The sequence below is a fragment of the Dermacentor albipictus genome, chromosome 1 (assembly GCF_038994185.2).
Source record: "Dermacentor albipictus isolate Rhodes 1998 colony chromosome 1, USDA_Dalb.pri_finalv2, whole genome shotgun sequence".
Taxonomy (NCBI): Eukaryota; Metazoa; Arthropoda; class Arachnida; order Ixodida; family Ixodidae; genus Dermacentor; species Dermacentor albipictus.
Genome location: NC_091821.1, coordinates 63,518,441 through 63,544,195, shown reverse-complemented (window position 1 = coordinate 63,544,195; position 25,755 = coordinate 63,518,441). Strand labels below are relative to the sequence as shown.

The 25,755-nt window shown below is 46.4% G+C and overlaps 2 protein-coding genes and 1 long non-coding RNA gene across 5 annotated transcripts in view; 1 reads left to right on the top strand and 2 right to left on the bottom strand.

Moving 5' to 3' along the window:
* LOC135912490 (protein qui-1-like) overlaps positions 1-25,755 on the top strand; it is a 725,699-nt gene that overhangs the window by 373,507 nt on the left and 326,437 nt on the right. For all 3 annotated transcript variants that reach the window (XM_070521613.1, XM_065444934.1, XM_070521612.1), the window contains one exon: positions 806-997. In XM_070521613.1, coding sequence (XP_070377714.1) covers positions 868-997 — 130 coding nt within the window. In that variant the 5' untranslated portion in view covers positions 806-867. The remainder of the gene's footprint in view (positions 1-805; positions 998-25,755) is intronic.
* On the bottom strand, positions 16,308-19,662 carry LOC139055137 (uncharacterized). Its single transcript, XM_070532727.1, has one exon. The coding sequence runs from the start codon at positions 19,640-19,642 to the stop codon at positions 18,398-18,400; it is 1,245 nt and encodes a 414-aa protein (XP_070388828.1). The 5' UTR covers positions 19,643-19,662; the 3' UTR covers positions 16,308-18,397.
* On the bottom strand, positions 21,918-25,166 carry LOC139055132 (uncharacterized). The gene is made up of 4 exons (XR_011511648.1): positions 24,856-25,166; positions 23,656-23,803; positions 23,473-23,553; positions 21,918-23,398 (listed from the first exon to the last, which is right to left on the bottom strand). It is a non-coding gene; the product is annotated as an uncharacterized lncRNA (long non-coding RNA).

Sequence of the window (25,755 nt, the reverse complement as noted above, 5' to 3'; positions counted from 1 at the left end):
GGCTTTTCTCACATCAGCTAACCTAAGCTCGCCTTCAGCTCGTTTTCGTGGTGCCGTGTAAACGTTTACTACAAACTGTAAAATACCATATACATCGTAGCTGGCAGGGTAATTTCACTATGGGGGAAAAAGAAGGGAGAAAACGAACGCAGACGCAGCCCATTTTCCTTAGTATTTCCTCGCCATAACGCTCTATTCTATGGCCAGTAGTGAACCACGGACTAGCCCAGTTATCTGTGCTGAAACTCATTTCTTTCTCACGCGGCTGCCTTTTTCCACACTCGCGCCTTTGGGCCTAATCTCGTGTATTTGTTGAAAGTTCTCGCAGAGTCATTTTCTTTTTGAACACGCTGCTGTTATTTCAAGCACCTAACAATCATCGCAATGACCCTGTTTAACCGAAGATCGAAAGAGACATTGCGATTTTAACGAAAACCTCTGCTGAACCGTGGATTTGAATAACCTTAGGCAGCATCCATCCAAGACACGACCTGCCAACATGAGCTCATTTCAAGCCTTCAAGCTTCGTGACGACAGTAAGTACAATGTTATGAAACTGTCATTGACAGGCAGTCTTCCTACGCATACCCACCCTCTGGAGCGTGTGTCAACTTGGAAACGCCCCCTATAGTCATTGAGGGCAAACAGTGACAATGACGGTGACACATGTTCCCGTGTCGTGTTTCGTATTTCCCTTCTACGTATACAAATCCCACCCCTTATGTCAAACTCCTGCGCACACATAAGGGGTGCTCAAGGAAGTAAGAATGAAGCGAGGACATGCGCCCGCCGCCTTCTTTCGCAGGGGGCGTGTGATGGGCGCTCGCCTGTGAGCGGAGCCAGCGAGCTTCCCGTGCGAGCGGCCCGATGGCGTGCAGCGGTGGCGCCAGTCTCTACCAGGACCACATCCTGCAGGCCGTGCTGCAGGGCAACCTCACCAGCGTGCCCGAGCCACCGTCCAGGCTGCTCAAGATACTGGTCGCTTCTTCAAGGCCCGGTGAGTGACCGGCGGCTGCGACACCGGGCCTCTGCGCAGCGGCGCGCTCGCACCGCACGATCGCACGTGCCCCGCGCTGCGGCGCGTGGCTGCAGGCGAACGTGCCAAGCTGCTTACAACGAAATTCCTTCTTGCTTTTGCGGGGCTCTCCTCCGCCTCGTTCGCCGGCCATTTAGACTCGCGACGGTTATTCGAGAGCCCAGCGCGTCTGTTCTCGATTGCCGAGCTCGCTTCCTGGGGTACGCACGCTTAAGTGAGGCCGGGCATTTAATTAGGCATTCCGTGAATGCGGCCCTCCGACGTTCTTTCCGCGAATCAAATCATTATTTTCCCTCTTAGTTTTCTTCGAGTCCTTTTCCGAGGGTCAAATAGTCAAACTTTTTACGTTGAACCAGTTTCTCGAAATAATGCCTGGAATGCGTGCCGGATGAAAACCAAGCTTCTTTTGTGAGTGCGAGGAATTGGATTTCTATTTAGGCTCACGGATTGTGCCACAGGGCTTGAGAGCAGCGGTGTAAATAACAGGTCACATGACACTGAAGACGTCGAAGCCGTCGAGCACACCTTCCGACATCGTTTCTTCTATTTTTATTTCGCATCTATGAACATTTTCCGTTCTTGTAAAGCATGAAATTTTGATTCCTTCAGCAAAGTTTCGTTAAGCTTCTCGCCTTTTTTTCTTTATGGTTTTCATAGCTATCTACAGGCGGCAGCTTCACCTGTACGATTTATACCACGTGCCCGCGTAACTTGCGCCAAAATTTTAAAAATGTGCAACTGCCACATAGCTGGACAGAACCAATTGGACACTGTTGCTTGCCTTAGCTTGGAGCATGTCAGACTATTGCTTGTATTGTTTATTAATTGCTTGCTGTTGCTTAATAATTAGTCATTATTATTTAATTATCTTCTCAAATATTATATTCACAGCAAAAGTGTGAGTGGGAAAATTGTAAGCCATTCTGGAAAATTCCCTATCCAGATTTTTGTTCCTCGAAACGTGATATATAGAAGGTTTTCCAAGCCCGAATGACAGCCTGCGAAACACGGGAAACTGCCGCTCAAATTGTCGCGCGGCATTTTTTCAATATAATGATTGAGTTGATTAATTATTACTAATTACTAATGTAATTAGGCGAAATACTAAATATAGCGTGGTTTGCCCTAAACGACGGCATTGTCGCTTAAGTGTGCTCGATGCTTTGCCTGTTGCGCCTGGAGAACGGAGTGCACCCCTATTGCGCTCTTTGCCTTTTCTCGGTATCTTGGCGGTCAGCCGGTACCATATCTCCATAATCAAGAGCAATTCGGATTTGTTCCAAAGAACAGAAAAAGGGCTAACGAATGGGGCAAGGAAGACAGGCAGCACTCTTGTCCTCTCTCTGTCTTTTTCCTTTCGCATACCCTGTTTCTGTTTTATAATAACTATGTTAGCTAGCCCAACACTCGCTTGGTTGTTCGTATTGTTGCATCTGAACTGCGGAATGCCAAGAGCTCTGGGTCACCTGCATGTGCTAGATTTTTTTCTTTTTGTTTACATCAATATGGAGCAGGTGTTCGTGCTATTGCGCAATGACCTTAAGGCCCAAACAATGAAACGTTCCTTTCCTTCGAGCGCTTCCTAACCTTACGTGAGGCCTCCTTACAGCGAAGGACCGATGGAGGAAGCAAGCATACTCTGAAAGCTCCCTTCCCCCGTCCTCACGTAAGGAGCGGTTGCCGCCATGCCTGGGTTCGAGATTACCTCTTAAAAGCTTTACGCTAACACCATTATTCAATAAAGAAATGTTGTATCGTCGCACAATGTTGAAATTGAAGAGCTAATATAGAGATGCCTCGCGCAAGGTTAGGAAGCGCTTGAAGGAAAGGAACATTTCATTCTTTGGGCCTTAGCCGTTTTCTTGCAACACATTCCCTTTGGTGTAGACTACCAGGAATCGTATACGCTCTCGTGATGCAGTGTATATTGCAACGAGCAACAGGAGCAGGGTCACCATTGTGAGCCGACTTAATCTCCCTCGTTTACTGTCGTTTCATTTGCATAAATATACGCATAAAAATCATGCACCGTGCCTTAAAAAAGAATGTTGTTTGAAACGTTAAAATGGCACTGTCAGGGGCACTTTGTATACGTGCTGTTATTTAGTAGGTTTTTTTTTTTTTCTGGAACCCGCTGTCAGCCAACGAGCTGATGCGTTGCTGCCTTTCCTCAGCTCAACATGCACGTCCTTGCGGCCCTTCAGCAGGCGGGTGCCCTTCCACATGTGCACAGCAACTAGTGCCTCCCTTCTGTTATCCTTTTATCCCGATCAACTAGCGCGAAGCGGCAGTACCGAACGTTCATAGCGTTAACCTCTCTGCCTTTGCTTCCGTCGGTCTCTCTCTCTCTCTCTCTCTCTCTCTCTCTCTCTCTCTCTCTCTCGCTCGCTCGCTCGCTCGCTCGCTCGCTCTCTCGTTTCAAGCTACGTGAAACACTCGGTGCACGCCGGTGCAGCAGCATTCCCAATGGTAGACGCCGACGACGATAACTATAACACGACGTGGACAGCAACAACACTCCGATCGCGCATTAAAAGATACAGAGAAAGAAAGAGAGAGAGAGACAAAACAAAAAAGGGAGGCAACAAAAAAAGAAGACGAATACGAGAGGCGGTGCGAAAAGTGTACTCCCACTTGCCACTAACTCTTTCTTTCCTTTCTTTTTCTTTGTGTGCATGTGTGTGCGTCTCTTTTCTTTGCTTGTTCGCTTGCCTCTTAGGCCGTCTAATTTGTCTGTTTTGTGTACTTTTGGGGAGTTTCTTTTTTCGCTGTATCTTTCAACGCGAACACGTACTATAACGACAACAAGTCGCCCATAACGTCAGATTTCATACCTTCAAGGCGTACCATATTTTCGAAAATACAAGTGCCCTAGAAACCTTTTACTCTCCCCACTTTCTATCTAATATCAAGCCGGCAGAGCCCGAACAAAAGAAATTTGCCGCGTGAGTGTAATCGACTTCAGATTTTTCCTTTCCTTCTTTTTCTTCTTCTTCTTCCACTTCCGCTAACGGCGTTCAAGCTAACGTCGCGGTTAGCATTTTCAAAGGTGCTGCGAAGAGCCTCCATGAAACAAAGGACACATTCCTACTTGACGACGATAGCACAAAGCAGCTCGAGTGCGACTACACGAAGAAATTCACGTCAAGTGACAATGTGAGTCACTGACTGACTGAGGAGAGCGGTGAGCGCTAGATGTCTTTTACCTAGCAGACCATGTTTTCTATTCCTCTCTTTGTTTCTTAGGTTTAAATTAACTTCAGATACTACGATTCTAAGTTTCCGTATAACATTTCTGTATTGTGCTTAATTTTGCTCAATCGTCACTTACAGCGTCGATAGCATTGTCTTCGTCGTCGCTTTTTGTCCCTCGTCTATACGTATGCGCTGTAAGTGACGATTGATACCATGGAATACCAACTAGCCCGTGCCCAAACCTTAATTTTGCGTTTCTGATATTTTTCTTTCTTTATTTTTGCATTTTTAACGTTTCTTTGCTTCGAATTCAAGAAACCACACGAACTTTAATCATTATGGTGGAAAAAAAAGAAATAATAGTGAGTGGTTATTTTCGAGAAAAAATGGCAGTGAACGCAGTGTGCCAAGCGGGAGATTTCTCAGCCCATTAAGCCCGAGTGTTTGCGGTAGTAACAGAGTGGCGAACGCTGGCCCTGCAGTCACGAACCACTTTTCTACGCGCACTATGCCCCGCACTGCTTTCTTCTATTCACGCAGTTGCCTGCGTGTACTTAGCTTTCTGATTTCGCGACGTTTATATTCAGGGGAAATTCTTGTACGCTTACTTTTTTATGAGTAATTTTATGCGATTTTAATAGGTGGATTTCGGCACAGTGCCCTGTGAAATAGGAAAAGAGAGATACCGAGAGACCGGAGGTAAAAAAAAAAAAGCAATCTGCCCAGAGCCATCAGGCCTGTCACGCACATCGCCGAAACCTGCCATCAGGAGGGCCTCGCCGGCTATAGTCCCCTCGCCAGTAAGCCTGCTCGCAGGGTTACTTGGCGTTCATTTTCGTTGCTCCATAAAACAGTGAAACACGGAATAAATGCACGAGTGACACAGAAAAAGGGGAGCAGCAGAATAAATAAGCGATGAAAGTATAAACACTAAAAATAATTAAAAAAAAATAAAAATAATGTTTGTGTAGCGGCTGTGCAAGGAAACATTAAAAACGTAAAAAAAAAAAATTAGAGAGAAGCAAGAAAGAAAATTTTCAACTTTGCAAGTCACTATATACGAATCACCTTAACCATACAATTTCCTACAAAAGCTCTGGCACTGGTGTCTAAGGGAGCTGCAAGCATGGCTGTTCAGATAGCATAGGAATAATCGCGCATGGATATGTCTAAACTTTGTCTTTGCGACTACAAACGCCTTTGTGGCACGCTTTTGGCGCACATTTACGTGTTACGGAGACGCCACTGAGGCATGACGAGCTGCCGGCGAACACCCGTCATCTGATCAAAAACACAGGGGTACGGAGGTTACATTCTGTTAACAACAGGGCCGGCATGGTGTAAGGATTCCTGCCGCTCGATCTTAGTCATTTGTTATCATCCGCCATGCACGACCGGCCAATCGCGGTGATGAGGTGCGCTGCATAGGTTTATTTTGTGCTTGTTCTGCATAAAAGAGAAAAAAAAGAGAAGCACGCGAGACATGTCGTGCGTTACTACATCCTTTCAAAGGGCTTAACCTGAGCCGTAATTAAAGGGACACTAAAGCGAAAATTATTCATCTGCTCTATCAAGAAATTACCCTTATAAAATATCAAAAACACAACTGTTACCATGATGAGACGCTTGGTATGCTAGAAAAATCACGACAACAAAATACAGGGGGCGGCGTCTCCTTAAGAGAGAGAGAGAGAGATAAATAGAGAGAAAAAAAAACACTTACTTGGATCATCGAGGTCGTTGCTCTTGAGGTCGAGTGGGTAGTGTCCCCATTCCAGGACTCCACTGGCCATAACTGCTCGACGTACTTGCTGGACGAGAGCTTCTTGTCCCGCCAGGGTATCGCCGGTCAGCTGTACCTCCCACCGCTCAAAAGACGTGCTAGGCGTCTTCAAGTGTTGAGGTTTGCCCCCGCACCCCAACGAGATATGAAAGAGTGTAGGGCGTGTGTCGCCGCACCAGCGGCAGATGCCGCGATATGTTTGTGGGTACATCTTGCTGCATCTGTGTAGGTTTGGGAATGTGTTGGTCTGAATAAGTCTGGGAGCTACTGCCTCTTTAGTGCTGAGCTTTCTGTGAGGGGGAGGATAAATCCTGCGGTTGAGTCGCTGGATTACGAGTCGGTCGCAGTAATTGGATGACAGGGGCACGAAGGTAAAGAGCGGGGATTGATGAGACGATTGGTTTTGCCCCGCTCGGTTGATTAGCGATCGAGCTAAGGCGTTCGCCCTTTCGTTCCCCTCCAGCCCCGCTTGAAATTCCCCCACCGGCTCGCTGTGGCGTAATGGATTTTGACAGCGTGTTCTAGTTCCTGGTTAATTCTTTAGCGGTAAAGATAGACTACATTCTGTGCTAGAGGAGCTAAACCTTTAATTTTCGGGAATTTTTGCTGTACCAATGCGGCCTAAATACGATAATAATAATAATAATAATAATAATAATAATAATAATAATAATAATAATAATAATAATAATAATAATAATAATAATAATAATGATAATAATAATAATAATAATAATTTTAAATTCGTGACTCCACAGTGACCTACCGGTGTTAGAGATTCGGCGCGAAATTCAAACTGAAACTTTTACCTTCGTTTTCTCTAATAATAATCAATGCATAATTTCGAAATCAAAGATACCAGGGCTTTCAAGGAAGCTTTATCTGTCTAAACTGATTTAGTGTTTCGCTTTTGTGTCCATTTGAAGGGAAACCGAATAGTCTGTCGAATTCAATTAGACGCTCATATACGGATGCGGGAACCTTATAAACCATGGAAGTAAAATTTTGGGGGGGGATTTTTCTCTTAGGAGCGACGTAATCGTCGGTTGAAATTGCGACGTCACTCCGCCCCCCGTCAAGCGACGCGCGCTGCTGCTGACGCTGACGATGCGAGCGGTGACTGGAAACCGCGGCGTAGTGACGTCAGCACTGGTGTTCTGTTCCTTCGCATTCTCCGCGACTGCGCCTGAGCGTGCTTGTTTCTGCGTGCGTGCCGTCATAATCTGCTTCGCCCGACCCTGCATTCCTTCGTCTGTGTGTATGTAGAGTGGTAGTTGACGTGCGCAGCATCAATTGAAGTGGTGGGCCGATCATGCCGGCGTTCTGTGCAGCCTACGGTTGCACGAACACCAGCGGCCGCGACGATGTTCCGATGTTCCATTACTTCCCGCAAGACAAGAAGCCTTCAGCAAAGTGGGAGGCTGCTGTGAATTGAAAGAATTTCAAGCGCTCAAGAACAACAGTGCTGCGCTCTAACCACTTTCGTGACGACGATTACTACCAGAGTTTATCAATAATGCGTGAATGAGTGAGTACGACTTGCTGCTAGCAGGCTTTCTAAACTCAGCGCGAGAATGTTGGGGCGACGAACACATAAGGACAGGACGGGTGCGGGCGGACGGATGGTAACTGGTCTTGGAAGACCTTATGAATACATGAACTCGTCCAAACCTGTATTTTGATTTACTGCTAGCTCCTTCGTGTTAGCACGCTGAACGGAAGGTGCATGTTTACATCCCGCCCTTGACACAGGTTTGGTCGCAAACCGCCGCTAATTTTCTATTCGCACGTGTGTTGTGAAGCAGCCTACATGCAGCTGCCATAACCCAGTGCAAGTGTAAAATTTGCATGTTTGAAAGCCAGCGCACGTCAGGACGCTGCGCTGCCCCTTCTCTCGCGCACAGAGAGAAACCGGCCGTCTCACGTAGCTGGCAGAATTAACGGCTCTGGTTACGAGTAGCGCGCGGATGGCGCAATGATGAAGGTCACTACAAGTGCTGCAAGAGCCGGAAAACTTCTTCCCGCATGTAAACCGTCTGTGTAGATTGCCGACCGCTTTGGGGCAGTGCACGAACGCCGATGAACGCATCCCCGCTTACGTTCTACGAGCAGGCATGCAGGAACATAACAGTGCAGTTGTTTGTCCGGAAACGAACTCACTGGATCACTGAATGCAGCTTCGCAAAAAACATACTCACCAAAGAACATTTCTAACACGAGGAGATGCTAACACTTTGCTTTCGTTCCCGTCGAAACCACTGCTTGCTAACAGCATATTTTGCTTCTTGGAGAGGCCGGCTCCTCGCAGCCGGCTCGTACATGTAGGGAGCATCGCCTAACTCCTCAGAGAAACGCAAGATCTCGAAATTTACCATTAATGCCTCATGCGAAACAGCGCCAAACCACCTTGCACCGTGCTTCATGTGCAGCGGCAGCGGTCGGTCCGGACGAACACCATTGTTGGCGTCACGAGGCGCCCGACCAATCACAGGCGCAAATAGCGTGGGTGAGCTGCCCCGAGTCTGCTGCTGCACGTTTCGTCGAAATAAAATATGTTTGTTTGCGCTTTCTTTCGCTCAATTTCGATGCGATATTCGAATTTGGAGGGTTGAAAACCATTACGTACAGCACTTCACTCATTTTTTCTGGGAAACCCTTCAGCTTCTCTTTAATAATGTGGCTTTCGAGGGACCAAAAATTTACTATTTGGCCAAACTGCTCACAGCATAGCTTACAAAGGAAGGAGGGTGCTGCGTCGAACAGAAAATCATGATTGCAACCGTCCTGCGAGTAACATAGCGATGCCGCACATCTCACAACTGCCGTCAACTTGGGCACTTTACCGATGCCCTCATTGGAAAAAATGGCAGGGATTAGTTCCATTCGTGGCTCCTCTGCTTGAAATGCACGGTGGTTGTAATGCAGGCGGTACAGCGCTCCCATCTTGTTCAGATATTCGAAGTTTGACAGAGGCCTCAAAAGCGCGGGACCGAATTCATGGAGCTTTTCTTTTTTTTCAATATATACGCAATAATTAGGAAATGCTGGCGCGCTTAAGTGGCGCCGGCCACCCCTTTTCACATACGCTTACGTACAGTGTAATGTAAAAAATGACATAACATGCTTGTAAGGTCGTTCCGAAGGTTGACTCATGTATGCATACTTTTTCTTTAGTGAAACGTGTGGTCGCTGGTTTTCTATGGGGTTCTCTCTATGTTTGTGGATTTGTTGTCTTACAATGTCGTGCTGTTAGCTCACACTCGAGTCGCTTTCTGGGAACGCCTGCAAAGCCTGCTTTGGGAAGGCGGCGACCGGACGCAGTTCAGGAAAAAAGGGAGCGGCAGTGGTTCTCACGCTCTGCTTCTTGCGAGTACCTATAAATCGAACCATAAATCGAGCAGCGCGCGGCTAGCGGCTTCTGGAGAAGGAGAGAATTCGGCGCAGTGTTTGGGTCCCGAGTGAGAGGGCGCGGGTGGTTCGAGTGGCGCACACGGCCGGTGTGAGTTATGGAGCCCGGACACATGGTCCCGTGGCTGGGTGTGAGAACGTGTGCGGCTGAGCGGGCAGTGTGGCCTGAGACTTTGAGAGACAACGGACCGATCTCGTCAAGTGCCCGGTCGGAGCGATGGACTGCCCCGAGGCCTTAATTGCTCAGCCGCATTCGCTTATGTGCACTCGCTTTCCTTGTTTACAAACTACTCGCAGTGTAACGGAGCGCTAATGACTGTCTGCAAATAAATTAGGTTCAAATTATTGACATCCAAGACCTTGAGTCCCGCAATACCGAAGCAAGCGAACACTGCAGCGACCTTAGGAGAGCCGACAACGACAACGAACTAAAACACCAAGAAAGGAGAACCCGGCGGAGGAGGGAAGAAGAAAATCTTGCTGTGCTCAAGCTTCATTCAAGTCGCTCAAATCAACTCACATGAAAAAGACAAACGCACTTATAATTTAAAGAAACGTCAAACTTAAAGTCGCATAAATACACTAAAGACAGTGTCACATAGAACACCCTGGAATGTATAAAGCCGTTTTCCTTCGTACGTTCTCTTTGCCATTGGCCACCCATCTTCGCTAACGGTATGCTCATACGAACAGCTCTCTTACAAAAAAAAAAAATGGTAATACGGGTCCTGGGTTTTCAGAAATGTTTATTTATACTTCATTATTATCATTGTCATCTTTCTTGTGGCACGGGTGCTTTCAAAGGTAGACGAAAAAATCGCAATCATGCCTAAAATCTAAAGGTATTCTTTTTGAAGTTTGCCCTCTTGCACATTTTGGGCGCACTATTGGTGCAGTTTTGTCGATATTTTTTGTTCGTAAACCCCTACGTGCCTTTTTCTAGCAGGCGAAGCAATTTCACAAATTTTCTCCGCATAATAAACGTGGGAATAAGTAGCCCTAAACAAATATGTATGAATGAAAATAACGAAAAGTAATGGGAGAGTGCTTCAAAAGCATTGAAGGGCTGTGGTAATGCTGACATACCACCATAAAAATCACTCGCGTTTCTCTGAAAGCTGACCACACGTCACTTCTTACATCAAGCGCATCACACAATGGCCCTAGCTCCGTTCTTCGAAAAGGCACGTCGAGGGAGAAAGCTGCTGTCCTCCTTCGCACTGTTCTACACCAGCTACTTCATGTAATAAACGATGCGATCTAGATCAGTATCCGCGATCTCCCGCGCTTTCTTGGTGAGGCAGAGCAGTAAACAAAATTTGCATGTGGAAGCGATTATGCAAAGGAAACTTTATAGAGTCGGCAGTCTGGGGCTGCTTGCACAGGCGTACGTACGCTAGTTTAAGCGCAGTGGGAAGAAATATTCTTTCGCCTTTTCTTGTTAGAGACATTGCTCCCACGCGATTTATGTTTTTTAGGCTCTTGTTTCAAGCACGTGTTGGCTATGCCATTCGATCACCATATTGTGCTTAAATTGCGTGTTTTTCACAGGTACTTAGTAGCTGGAATGTTGAAAGGCACATAGCAAACTTGTTTTTAAAGGTACTTTAGCACTCGTAATTCTTAGCGTTACGCTACGTTTGTTTTTCTTTATTTTTGGTATTTGCGATATAGGAGACGAAGAAATGAGTCACGTACTCTAAGCGCAAACACGTGGTAGTATAGGTCTAGTACCTAGTCTATACCTTCTAGTATAGGTCGTTTCGATTCCAGGACCGTAAACCGTCGTCCACTCTTCCGGTGTTCGTCCCGATCCGGAGAAAGTTCGCGCGGTCAAGGATTTCCCTGTGCCCACCTGCGCAACCAACGTTCGAAGCTTTGTAATCCTCTGCTCCTACTTCCACAGATTCGTGCGAAATTTTGCTGACATCGCACGTCCTATAACGGAACTTCTTAAGAAAAACGCGACTTTTGTCCGGGGTCCCGGCCAAGCTAGTGCGTTTGCTGAGCTCACGTCGCCACCGATTCTTGGCCACTTTGACGTGTCCGTCCCAACGGGGGTTCGCACCGACGCCCACGGCCACGGTATCGGCGCTGTTTTGGCACAACGACAGCACGCTTGCGACCGTGTCTTTGCGCACGCTAGCCGTCTCCTGTCACCAACCGAACGCAACTACTCGATCACCTCACGTGAATGCCTCGCCCTCGTTTGGGCAGTAGGTAAATTTCGCCCCTACCTCTACGGGCGGCACATAGTGGTGTATAAAACAGGCCGACTCCATGAGGACGCTGATTGCTTGTCACGTCATTCAGTAGACCCACCAGACTTGCCTGAGACCGGCGAGTCAACTTGCGTCCTCGTACCTACCGCGTTTGGTGACACTGACGATGAGCAACGACGCGACCCTTATTTGAGGGACATAATTCTCAGCCTGACAGACCTGCCAACTTCACCCTCTTCGCGTACGTTTGTGCTGCAAGTTTGCATATTGTACTGTTACAACATGCACTCTGATGGCCCTGAACTGCTATTGGTCGTTCCCAAGCATATGCCCGAGACTGTGCTCGCACAGTTGCATGATGTCCCAACTGCTGGTCATCTGGGGGACTCTTAAAGACATATGGCCGTGTTCAGCGTCGTTTCTTCTGGCCCGGTATTTACCGTTCCGTTTGCCGTTACGTCGCCTCCTGTAAATCTTGTCAGCACCGCAAAAAATCAACAGCCCTACCAGCTGGCCGTCTTCAGCCTATTGAAATACATCTTCGCCATTCTTTCGAGTTCGTCTTGATCTCCTTGGCCTTTTTCCTGTATCGCTTAGTGGGAACAAGTGGATAGCAGTTGCTACGGTCTACACCACCCGGTACACGATTACGCGGGCTCTCCCTAACACTTGCGCAATCGACATCGCTGACTTCCTTCTCAACGCAGTGATACTCCACCACGGGGCTCCTTGACAACTCCTTACCAACCGGTGCCGCTACTTTCTCTCACAGGTTGTCCAGAACATCTTGCACACCTGCGCTACGAAGCACAAGTTTACAACGGCGTATCACCGTCAGACCAACGGCCTCATATAGTGCCTCAATAGACAGAAATGCTCGCTATGCACGTCTCCACCGCCCACCGTGACTAGGATGTCGCTCTGTCATTCGTCACATTCGCCTAAAATACGTACCGCCATGATTCTGCTGGTTTCTCTCCATTTTTTTTTTCGTTTGCATGGACGAGACCCTATACTACCGTTTGACACAATCCTCTCAGCCGTTCTCAATACAACGTCAGAATATGCCCGAGATGCCATATCTAGAGCGACAGAGGCACGTAAGATTGCACGCCTGCGTCTGACCACATCCCGATAAAATCAACGATGCATATATGACGCTCGCCACCGCGCTGCCCACTTTAACCATGGTGACATCGTGCTTCTTCTTTGGAAACCAGCATGGCGAGTTGGTCTTTGTGAGAAGCTGATTTCACCCTACTCAGGGCCATACCGTGTCTTGCGTCAAGTGACAGACGTGACCTGCGAGTTACAACCTCTCGATACCTCCACACCGCGATCCTCCTGAGATATCGTTCACGTCGCTCGACCGAAGCTATATCACTCAAACCTACCAAGAGCCGGGACAGCGCCTTCGCCGCAGAAGGTCATGGCACGGGGCGCTGAAGAAGCGAACGATGATGAGGGGAGTGACGAAGACGACGATCGCCTATTCGCAACTCAAATCAACATTAGGGGGCGCTGCGAAGCCTGACCCGGTCTGGCTACACTGTGCAGTATGGCGGCTTTACGGAGGTCCCCGCGTACGCTTTCCTTGGTGAAAACTTTAAGTTTGTTGCACTGCGATGTTAATTCGCGCTGTTTTGTGGGGGGAGAACGGGTAGTGGACGCCGAGCACCTCATTTTAGTCGGTACCAGTGGTACAAAGAGTAATTAACTAGAAGTGGTCGCGCGTGTGTGCAAACCTCCGGCGTGACAGCGGACCCGCACGAGATTGTGGTGAGAATCGCCGACGCATTCCGGGACCCATCGATCGTGGAGGCAAAGTGTTCGTGCACTGCTGGATTGTCGCAAAAGTGCAAGCACATCTCGGCTGTTTCTCCTGGCACCTTATCCTGGAACATTTGGTGTAGTTGTCAGTCCCTTTAATGCTTCATCTCTACATTGCGTTTCAATGCTGTTCATATTGCAAAGATCGTAGTAAAGTGAAATGTTCATGTGCGTGCACCGTTGTAAGCAGAAGAGATCCTATTATGTGCCGAACTGCAACTTAGCTTCACCTTGTGCTGTGGCGCTTGGGGTTACCTATCACAATGCATATCCTGCTTTTTTTTCTTTTTTTTTTGCCGACATGACTGTTCGTTTCCTATGGCTCATACGTTATTGTTTCACAATTTGTGCTCGAGCAACTGCGTGATATCAGTGGCGACTCAGGCAGAACTCATGAAACCAACTTTTGTTGTCTTTGTTAGTGCCCTTCTTAAAGGGGCCCTGAAACTGGCATGCCGCATAATATAGATACCACGACCACCACAAGCTCTGTTCGCAGGACGATCAGACAGCCGTGTGTATTTATTGGTCTCTGTAAGTGATGTAGCTCCAGGCGTCCATCTCGCGTTTAGAGAGTGCCACACATGCCTGAACCACAAGTAGCAATGTGTAAAAAAAAAAAACTTGACCAGGACCTTGCTACCTTGCCATGCTCCGTGTAGCTTCCAGCACACTAGCTGAGGCGAAAGGAGAAAGCAATGCATCAGTGCAATAACTACTGATTCCGCTTACAGTTCAATGATTCGAAAAATTTTTGCAGCAGGCGGTGTCCTTTTGTAGTGAGGTAACTATGATCAGTCGGAAGTGTTTCAGTGCCCCTTTAAGTGTTAAGTGCTTTAAGTCCATGTTAAACTTTTATGTCACTTACTTTCCATTTATTGATATGTTGATAGTAAGGACAGCTCTATATGCTCTCTGGAGGTCAATAATTATCATTCACTGATGTTAAGTCTGCACAAGTGTCTCCCCATGTTGTATTACCCAGTTGAAAAACACAACAGGAAATTTTAACAGTCTGTCGTATTTTGGGACGTTGTTTCTGTAGTTCTGTTGCCTGTAGTTCTGTTGCCTGTAGTTCTGTTGCCTGTAGTTCTGTTGCCTGTAGTTCTGTTGCCTGTAGTTCTGTTGTCTGTAGTTCTGTTGTCTGTAGTGTGACGTCCTGTAGTAGAAAGTTCTGTAGTTCTTGATCAATATTTAATTAAAAATTGACAGAGACGTCCGTAAGGTTATGTAAATTTGTTAGTACAAAAAAGAAAAACATAAAAGTAAAAAAAAATTAAAAAAAAAGAAACGTCTTCGCCTAGGATTCGAACATGCGACCTCACGATTCCCAGCCCGGCATCTTACCACTGCACCACCGCTGACTTTTTTTTTTTTCTTTCATGGTATTTATTGCAGTAGCAACAACCCGATATTCACCACTTGTGCATAGTCAGAGAATGGAGAGCACACTGACAGTCACTCAGAGAAAAGGCATCGTTCATACTGTGGGTAGAAATGTGGTTTCACTTTAGAAGGGTGGTAAGGTTAGGCACCTCACCAAAATGGGGTACCAGTCTGGCTGGGTATCAAGTTCATCATAAACCTGCTTTAGGTGTAGGGTCATTTGGATGAAATTCACCCTTGTAGGTACAACCGTTTCGGCGTTTCTGTCCATCATTCGCGTTTTCCACAAACTGTGCATTCCGATGAGAAAAAACATATCAAAAGGTGCACTATTATCAGCGGTCGGCAGCAGGTATCGCACAGTATGAGCGTTGATGTCAAAGTCTTTTTTCAAAGTCCGTTGGAGGACATCCCAAAATAGTATGGCGTCGGTGCAGCTAATAAAACAGTGTTCAATCGTCTCTGGCACGTCACAAAGGCGACAGTTAACAGAAGAGACAAAGATACCCTTTTTCTGTAGCCATGTTTTAACCGGTATGGTTTCACTATGAACTTTATAAAAGAATGTTTTGCAGCAAGGGGATATATACATTTTACGAACTCGCTTTAGAACATCGTGACCTGGCCATTGAATGTATAGTGATCGGTAAAATGGAGGCGGAAAAAGCATGGACAATAGATCTTTGTATAACGTTTTACGCGACACAGAGTACAAGTATTCAGTGGAAAACCGAACTGTCAGGAAACGAACCGCCAAGTAAACTTCTTGCATGAACCCCCACAAGCATAAACGCGAAGAAAAATTCGAAGAAACGATTAAATCAGGTAAAGCATTAACAAGTGTGACTTGCATGAATGACCGAATTATAGGATGTGATGTATCACGAAAAAAGAAGAAACGAGACACTATTTGTCGCACATAAAGATGTACTAAACCCAGCCCACCTTCACTAACGGGCCTGAAAATATTGTCTCGCCTCATGGGCTCAAAAGTGGAAGACCATACGAAGGTCGCAAAGATTCGGTGAAAGCGTTGGATGTAGAGCCTTGCACAATGTATAACTTGCAATACATAGTAAATTTTTGTTGCCAAGAACTTATTGCAGGCCTCGGCTTTCCCAAAAATAGAAAGTCGATGTGGAATGAATGTCTGGGCGTAACCTTGCAGGGCAGAAACCTGTTCTTTCCAATAGTGTGCGCTTAATTTATATGCGTGTAGCGGCACGCCGAGATACTTTGGCGGGACACCGGTCCAATTAATGCCTGCAAACTGTTCTGGTGTATAGCACCATGCGCCAAACCATAAGCCTAAGCTTTTTGCGGAGTTCATTCGTGCTCCTGATACGCTGCCAAATTCCTCTATTTTTGATACTACCTTTTCAACACTGGACTTATCCGTGCAGAATAACGCTAAATCATCTGCATAAGCTAAGACTTTTACTTCATTACCCAGTATATTGAAGCCATGGATGTCACTCGACTGAATTACGCTTAAGCATAGCGGTTCCAGATAAAGGGCGAATAGTAATGGGGACATAGGGCATCCTTGTTTTACCGAAGAGCAAATGGAAACTGGTTTAGAGAGTTGGCCATTAATAACTAAACGAGTGGTACAAGACGTATAGCATAGCCTCACGCCTTTAAGCACGACGGAGCCAACATTGGCATGCTCCAGAAGTGTAAATAGATAGGAGTGACTGACACGGTCAAAAGCTTTAGCAAGGTCCACCTGGAGCATTGCAAGCTGTTCAGTGGAACCGTAACAATACTGAAGGAGTGTACGGGCGATATGTATGCTGGTTTGAATGGATCTGCCCCTAATTCCACACGTCTGATGGGAACCAATGAGAATTGACATCGCAAATTGCAATCTATTCGATAAAATTTTTGCAAAAATTTTATAATCTACGTTTGACAATGTGATTGGCCTGTAGCTTTCAACAGAACGCAGTTTCTCCTTATCTGAACTTTTTGGAATTAAAACTGTGTAAGTTTTGCAAAAAGATTGCGGAAGGGCGTCTACCTCTAAGCTTGTAATAAAAATGTCCAATAATATGGGACTGATAACTGATTTGAAAGCTTTGTAAAATTCACAGGAAAGTCCATCAGGGCCGGGTGTTTTCGACAGAGGCAGCTGATCAATAGCTAGCTCAATTTCTTGTATCGTAAGGGTATCACTAATGCATGCACAGTCATCATCCTGTAAAGGTTTTACAAAGGACACAAAACTCTCTAAAACTTTAGTATCGTGATCATCGGGCCGAGCACTAAACAACTGACTGTAGTAAGTTTCGAACTTAGAAATTATGTCATTCGTATTTGTTAAAAGAGTACCTTCGGAGTATATTTCCGGAATTACTTTGGAAACAGCGTGACGTCGCTCGTCAAGTAAAGCTTGACGTGTTGGTTGCTCAGACTGCAGAGCGCGCATGTTTCGAGATCGAACTCGCGCACCTCTGTAACGCAGTGCATCATACTTTTGCAACTCACATTTAAGATTTTCTATGTCAACAATGTAAGTGCCTGGCATTTCGCATTCCATCTGGTAAAGGTTGTGTAGGCTCTTAAGAAGTAATGTTTCTTCATTCTTTCTATAGAATGCTTTCAGCGATCCAATTTCTATAGCCACTGTACGAACCTCTTGTTTAAAGAGTTCCCAAGCTGCAAATAACGGCAAGTCAGTAGAAAGAGAATTTTTTTAGGGTCATGCGTACGCGATTAATAAAATCCTGATCATTTAGGAGGTCAGAGTTAAGCTTCCAGAGTGCCCACTGTGGTCGGAAATTGGTTGCAGATTTCTCACCAATCTTTGCGATAACCATGCAATGATCCGAGAACGAAACTGGGATAGTAGTGCAGGACAGTTCCCGGGAGAGGAGTGATGAAGAAACATAAATCCGATCAAGGCGGGCATAAGAGCGACCTTGAATTCGTGTATAAGAGCGAGCTCCCTGTCCCGACACTCCTATATCAACGAGCCCTGCATTTTCTATTATGTTAGACAAAACTTCACCACTCCTGTCCCGCTGAGTGTTAATGCCGCTTCGATCGCACGGATCACATACACAATTGAAATCGCCCATTAACACAATGCAACGATCACAGTCCATTAGACTACGCACAGTATCAAATAAGACAATTCGTTTTGCAGCGTCATTAAATGCATAGACGTTGACTAATCGCCATGGCACACCCTGCAACACAAAATCACAGCATATATATCGGCCTTCAGCGTCTACATGGTAACTAAGTGCTGAACAAAGTAGGCTCTTTTTCAGAAACAGGAAACAGCCCGCGGATAAACCAAGAGCGTGGGAAACGCAGACGTTATATTCAGACAGAAAAGGTCGCAAAGCCCTTTCTGTCTCGTCATCGCTCTCAATCTTCGTCTCCTGCACGGCGACGAAGTCGAGCCGCTTCCTAGACAAAAGCCGGCGAAGCTGCGCCTGTCTCTGCAAAGACCTAAGGCCTCTCACGTTCAAAGTTGCGAAGAGAAGTTGCTGGGACAGGGCCATGGTGAATACCAACTATTTAGACCTAATTCTCTATGCGGTCGGTCTTCGAGGGTAACGGTGAGGCTCCCTCCGAACCCTCACCAGGCCTCCTGGACCTTGATCGCCGGCACTGTCCTGAGTGTGTCGATGTTTTGCGGCGACGTGCTTTCCTTGTGGTACTGGCCGTCTCGCTGTCCGTGCTTGATTCTGATCTGTTAGTCGCACGGCGCTTCGGAATTGACGTATCCGCGCTACTTCGTCTCTCTTCTGACAGCATAGCGCACGTGTTGACGTGCTTCGGTGTAGCAGATGAGTCATCAGCGGCTGTCTCATTCACTTGCTGGGCGGGAACTGTCTGCGTAGTAGCGGGCACTTCTTTCTCTTCGCTACTTTCCTTTTCCACGGGCGGTTCTGCGATGTCATTGTCTTCAACATGTAGAGGGGCTTTACTCGCACAGCTGGTATTCGCGGAAGAGGGAACGTCTCCCGTTGCGTCGAGAACCTCAGTAACATCCATTATGTGTTCCTGCAGGCTTTCTTCTGGAGGCCTTGTCCTGTGTCGTAGCTTGTCGGCGTATGTCACAACACATTCTTCATCTGTGTGGCCAAAGCGTCGGCAGGCTTCACAACGTGGGGTTCTGCAGTTTCGACGTATGTGCCCAACCTTGTTACAGCGAAGACAAAGTGGGGGCCGGCCTGGAATCAATACAAGGCTCTGCACTCCACAAACGTGTAGCAGATGTGGAACGTCTCCCACGCCGACTCCATCGGCAAGAGTCAACACCACGTCACGATTTAGGGTACGCATTTGCTCCATTTCCGATACTCTCCAGCTTTCTGCTGATATAGACTTCACTTTCCCGTAAGCCTGGAGCGCTTCTCGAATGTAATCGTCTGCCAAACGCTCAGGAAGCCATAAAAGCTTCATTTTCACCTCTGTGGGCTCGGGGTCAATAACGAGGCAGCGTCTACCTTTTACGGATAATTCTCCGCACGTGACTAGCTTTGATTTTGTAATTGATGATTTGCACGTCACCATCCACACGTGTGACATCTGAAATTGACCGATGGAACTTATTTCCTTCAGGTCAATAACGTTCCGAAGGGCGTCTCGGAAGTCTTGGGCTCTGTACGGTCGACCACTTAAGTCAGCATGCAGGAAAACGGAGTCCACAACCAGCTTACCGGTAGGAAGACGAGGTATCACAACACGGTAGTCATTGCTGCTGGCTGAAGCCTGAGCAGCACCTCGGCCAGGGGCCGATAAATCCTTTGGAGCGGAGAACATGAAAAAAGCGACCGTTCGGAACGCCGTCTTCTTCTTCCTCTGCACCACCGCTGACATGCTTTTCGAGTGTACGTTTTGGCCATGTGAATAGTACGACGTGCTGATGCGCTGATGTTTACATTTGCATTTTGAGAGCCAAGATCCGCTATCACTCCACGGCGTCAAGTGCCGCATTTCTAGAAGAGCAAGAGTGTTCGTACCATCGACAGGTACATCGTGCAGTGCTAGAACATCGATTTTGATGTACGATATCCATATTAAATAAGGAATTCAGAAATAGGCAACGTTGACTTTTAGGGTTATTACTGCTAGTTTCGACAGTAGTCTCTCGTTCTTTACACTTTTGAGCGCGCATATAATTCGTGTGTTCAATGCAAAATAGTTACATAAACATTCGTGGATGAGAGTTCTTTCTGACAGCATACTGGCTTCTCACGGCAGCACTGTACCAGATTAATGAGACCCGAGCGAGACAGCTTTTCACGCAACTTTGTGGAACAACCCAAATCTTCTTTTCTGCTTCGCATAAAGCTTGTGAAATATTCCTGGGAAATTAACTAATGTGTCAGTGTAACAGCACATGTAAGTCCACAGGCCTGTGTGCCACATCTTACCAAAAAAAAAAACGGATACGCAGCCATTCCCGCAGATGGTATGATTTTGATCAGCGGCCGATTTTGAGGAGGCTGGTAGGGCGTTGCTGGTGCCGCGTCGTCACGGCACAATTATAACTATTCGCCACGTCGACTTTATTACCGGTGTCGGTGCCATCAGCATTGCCGGCTTCAGAGAAGCGCGATTGAATACCGCGCAAGAGAAAAGTACAGTGTACACCACCGATGCGAAAACCTACAATTTTAAAGGACCGCGACGGAAAGCGCTTCTGTTGCGACTTCGGAACTCTTGGCCGTCGCGACCGAATGTTTCTGCTGCGACGTCAGAATTGGTGTCGTAACGTCGGAGTCGCTGTCAGGATATAAAGCTGTTGTTCCGACTTCAGAACTCTTGTTGTCGCGACAGAATGCTTCTGTTGCGAAATCAGAATTTCTGTCGTAATGTCAGAAATGTCTCCCAATTAAGAAATGTCAACAATTTCTGTCGTACAACAGAATTTCTGTAGTTGCGACAGGAATTCCTTTTGTCTTTTTCAACAAGGCACTACAGAAGCTTGTCGCATCACACAATTTCAGTGCACTTCTGTTGTCATCATTGGGTACATGTTGCGGCGATAGGTTTCCGTTGTGGAACAGTTCTCTGTAGTACAACAGAAGTTTGTCCATTACTTCAGGAACACTTCTGTTATGACAACTGGGGGCCTGTTGCAATGATAGGCTTCTGTCGTACAACAACATTTTTCTGTAGTACAACAGAAGTTGGTCGCATTACTTCAGGAACACTTCTGTTGTGACAATTGGGGGCCTGTTGCCACAATAGGTTTCTGTAGTATTTCAACAGCTCTCTGTAGCACTACAGAAGTTTTTGGGTTACTTCAGGAACATTTCTGTTGGGACAACAGGGTGCCTGTAGTGATGACAATTTTTTCTGTAGTACTACAAAAATCTGTTGTAGAGCTTCAGCTTTCTGTTGTAACAACAGACATACGACAGACTGTACTTCTGTAGTAGCAACAACAAATGTCTGTTGTACATCAGAAAAGTCTGTCGCTCCATAAGGAATCTGTAGTTACTACAGAAAAATCCTGTTGTTCAACAGAAATTTCTGTAGTACTACAAAAATCTGTTGTAGAGCTTCAGCTTTCTGTTGTAACAACAGACATACGACAGACTGTACTTCTGTAGTAGCAGCAACAAATGTCTGTTGTACATCAGAAAAATCTGTTGCTCCATCAGGAATCTGTAGTTACTACAGAAAAATCCTGTTGTACAACAGAAATTTCTGTAGTACTGAACACAACCTCTGTTGTCATTTTCAACTGGGTACCAGTGGTTTAGTTATGCTTCCCAGGACAGCCATTTGCACTGTATTCAACAAACTGGGAAGAAGCATAAATTATGGTACATATACCAGCTGGGGTCATTTGAATCAAACCATTCTTTCAGAGTACTCAACTCTGGTGGCCAAACTTTTTAAATACTCATCGTATGCAGGTTTGACACTGTTTCATGTTACTTCTCATGTTCTGTTTGGCCAGATATACCCTCATATGCTAAAAAGTGCAACAAAAATGGGCTTGAGTAAAACGGATGAGGCAAGTACAGTGAACAAAATATTGAGTGCATGTCGTTTATTTTGTGAAAAAATACAAGTAAGGAAAGGGACAACAAACAGCCATTGAAGAATAATCACAACTCTATGCACACAGATCATAATTGAACTGCAAATATCTCGGAATACCATAAGATGAAAACTTGCATCAGAATGCGTAGTGTAAATCAGCACTTCAATGAAGAATACAAGTTGCAAAAGAATGTGCATTGCTAATTTACAAAAAGTGTGTTGAAGTTGAAGTCTGCAGGTTTGGCCAATGCAAACAAGTGCAGCATGTAGATCACATGGCAACGACCGTGTCTGAAAAGTATGAAGTGGCTGAGTGGCATAAAAAATGCTGGATTTCCAAATAGAAGACCGCACTTACTCTCAAGGCCGCCACGCTTTGATGGAGCCGAGGTCACACGCACAAATGCCTCTATGCAATACAGGCTACTTGCAATATCGCCAGCCATGGCACGACTTCAGGTGAATCACCTAATGCCGAATATGCAAACGTGCCACTGGAATTCATCTTTTGGTGGCACAGCCACAGTTACTTTTAAAATTTCACACATCAACTGAGCAGTCTCTGCAGTTATGTTGCTACATGTAGTTAGAGAACAGTTAAAAAGGTGACTCAAGAATGCAGTGGAAATATGCTTCAATTTCACCAATGTCAATGCAATTGTTTTTACACATAACTGGTGCCATCCTGAAAGTGGATGAATTTTGTGTAGCACGTCACACGAGCATTCAGAACATCGAATGATGGCAGGCCTGTGAATGTATTTACGTTGCTACTATTTATCGTGTTCACAAACTTCTGTGGAAAAGTACCCGATGTCACTTGGGCAGCCTTGCTTTCTGTAAGCCTTGTCCGTGAAGCCATTTCTAGTAGGAAATTTGCCACGTCTTTTTCTTCTCTTGAGTACTCTGCCATTAATGTCTGGAGGCCAGGTTGGCAAGCACGTTCCTGTCACAAAACAAAAGCAAGAGTTGTAATGTCTGACATATCTGACGCGAAATGCAGCTTCTTTTTGTCATTCCAATAATGCACGTCAATGTATTAAATTCAATGTTGGAAGTAGGAAAGCCAGGCTTTTTGCATCAGTTAATTTGCACCCATCACACACCACAATCCTTTCACGAAGTTAATCCAGAAAACATGCTGCCGGCTAGGTGAAGACAGCTACCACATCACAAATATATAGAAAAAATAAATTGCCATATTTGCTATGTCCTTGTCCCTTATGGTGTTTGCAAGGCTTTGGTCCATGCTGTTAGGGGATGGGAAATCGTCCTGCAATGTCAGATAGAGTTCAGTTCAAGAAACCAGTGGTTAAGCAATGTGTGCACAAGTTGCAATTAATGTGCACCCATCACACACCACGTGCTACAATGCTTTTACGATGTAAATCCAGAAAGCATGCCACCGTCTAGGTAAAGACAGCTACCACAACACATACATATACAAAAAGAAATTACCATATTTCCTTTGTCACTTATTTGGTCCATGCTGTTGCGGTCAGGGGATGGGAGATCGTCCTGCAATGTCAGAGTTTAATCACAAGGAATTAGTGGTGAAGCAATGTGTGCACAATTGCAGGCAGCCAATTTACCATGGTGGTCGTGCTGACAGGTGCATGGGGCAACACCTTTGCTTTTAATGGGGAGGCAGCAGTTTCTTTGCTTGATTCATTCTGTAATGCATTAAAAGGTGTTGACATCTATTGCATGCTTGTAGACATGGTGTATGTACCATAAGCATATAAGTGCTGCACCATGTAGTCAAATTAACTTACTCTGGCTGACCGATACACACGTCGGCGAAGCCTTGCCAGTGAAAGCTCTTTCATATGAGCATCCTTGTTCTCATCATAACATGACGTCCTTGGCAGGTTTTCAGTTGGTACTGCACTTTTTTCAGCCGCTGTCTTTGACATGCTACATCTGAAAAAATAAATGAATTGTTTATGCTTTATTGTGCCTCAATATGGGCTGCACACAGAATTTTTTTCTTTTTACCTCAGAAACAAGGCCACAATATTTATAAAAAAACATTTGCAAGGAAATGAAGCACGGTTTGAGTGTGCAAAGCTATGCAACGTTGTACACCGAATGTATCATCTGCAAAACGTAGTTGAAAGCTGCTCATTACGCAAAGTGCACAGGTGCAAACACCACCACATGACCGGAGTAGTTTTGCCACTGACTTGGGGATGATCTAATAACACAGATAAAGCTAGCTTAGGTACTAATACTGTACATACATATGCGACACGTCAGTAGACGGCGGACGCCGTAAATTTTCCTCGAAACTAGCAAACGCGTGTAAAATTGACATGTGGCTGTCGCGTAAGTGGCAAACTTCTGCAATGAACGTGATAGGCTCGCCGTCGGTGCGAAATACCAGTGTCATATGGCCACTCTTGAGCACGTCGGAGATTCTCAAGTGCAAGTGGCAAATTCGTAATCAGTTGCGCTGGGAGGTGCCCGCGTGCAGTGCGCCTGTGCTGCAAGTTCATCCGCACCACGCATGATATTTATTCCGCTTTAGCATGCCACATACGTGGCACGTTTACACTCAACACTTCCCGAACGTGCTAGTACATCATTCGTAAACATTTGAATCTTCGACGCCCGTATAAGTTGCGCGAGACGTGCTGGGCATCAAAAGCCTCCCGAGTTACAGCCGGGTGTAGCCAACGAGCGCAGAGGTGACGTTGCTCGCAGAAACCGCTGTGAAGCGTCGAACATGAGCTCTAATTACAGCCAATGTGGTTAACGAGTGCAGAAGAGACGTTCCTCGGAGGAACCGCTGTGACAGGTCTCGAACCTGTGCTCGAATTTCGCGTTGCGGCTAACATATGCAGCAAATAATGCATAGCCCAATCGCCAGTGCCCGCAATGCGAAACGTGTTTACATAAGGTGACACAGCGACATGTATAATGGCCTCGCACAATGGTCATGCATTAGGGTCGAGTTCACAATAGTGTCTCACCTGGTAAGGAGAAATTATCCCGTGCAAAATGCCGTGAGCAAACAGTCACTGTAAGCGTCACAGCCTTGCCGATGCGGAGGTTAGCGATCCACCTGGTTCTGCGGCTTCAGCCTTTCCACTCGGAGGGAAGTGCGTGAACGGAAATATCGCTGTCCTTCCATCTCGCTGGCACGCACCGAGGAACACAGCAGAACTGCTTGGCCGTTCGCTTTTTCTTTGCTAGCAGCTTCATTCTTCCGTCCGCGACAGCAGCCTCTACGGCACACACGGCGACTGGACCTCCGTATTTCGTTTCTCCCTACTGCCGCTAGGTGTCGCATGAATTGCTGGAGTTGCGAATAGCTGTGCGCACGGGCTCCATCTTGTATGCCTGTCTTCTGCGCGTGGTATATGTCTTGTAAATATATTGTCAAGCGGCTTCTCTCCCCGTAACAATATATATATATATATATATTGTCACAGACAAAGCCACAAAGGACTTCGGTCGACGCTGGAGATCTCTTTATTGATCGCTGTCCTGGCACCTTCGTCGTTCTCTTCTTCTGCGAGCCACTCAACATGCCTAGCATGTGGCACCGAATTGCACCGTGTGGCTGTCAGCTGTGTCGAGGTCGTGGCATTACCCCCCTCCCTAGGAGCATCGTCTCGATGCGGAACATTGATGCACTGGAGATTGCCACGGGGATACTGTTAAGAGAGACGCAGATGGTGAGAGAGGTGCTGAGCTTTGCGTTCAGCGGCTGTTGTATAACTTCAGTCGAGAGACGTGAACGACATCGGACAGGGGTGGGCTTCGGGGACGGTGCGTGGTGCCTTCTCCTTCAGGAATCACTTCGTATGTGACGTCGCCGAGTCGTTGAACGATCCTGTAAGGTCCAAAGTAGCGGCGCAAAAGCTTCT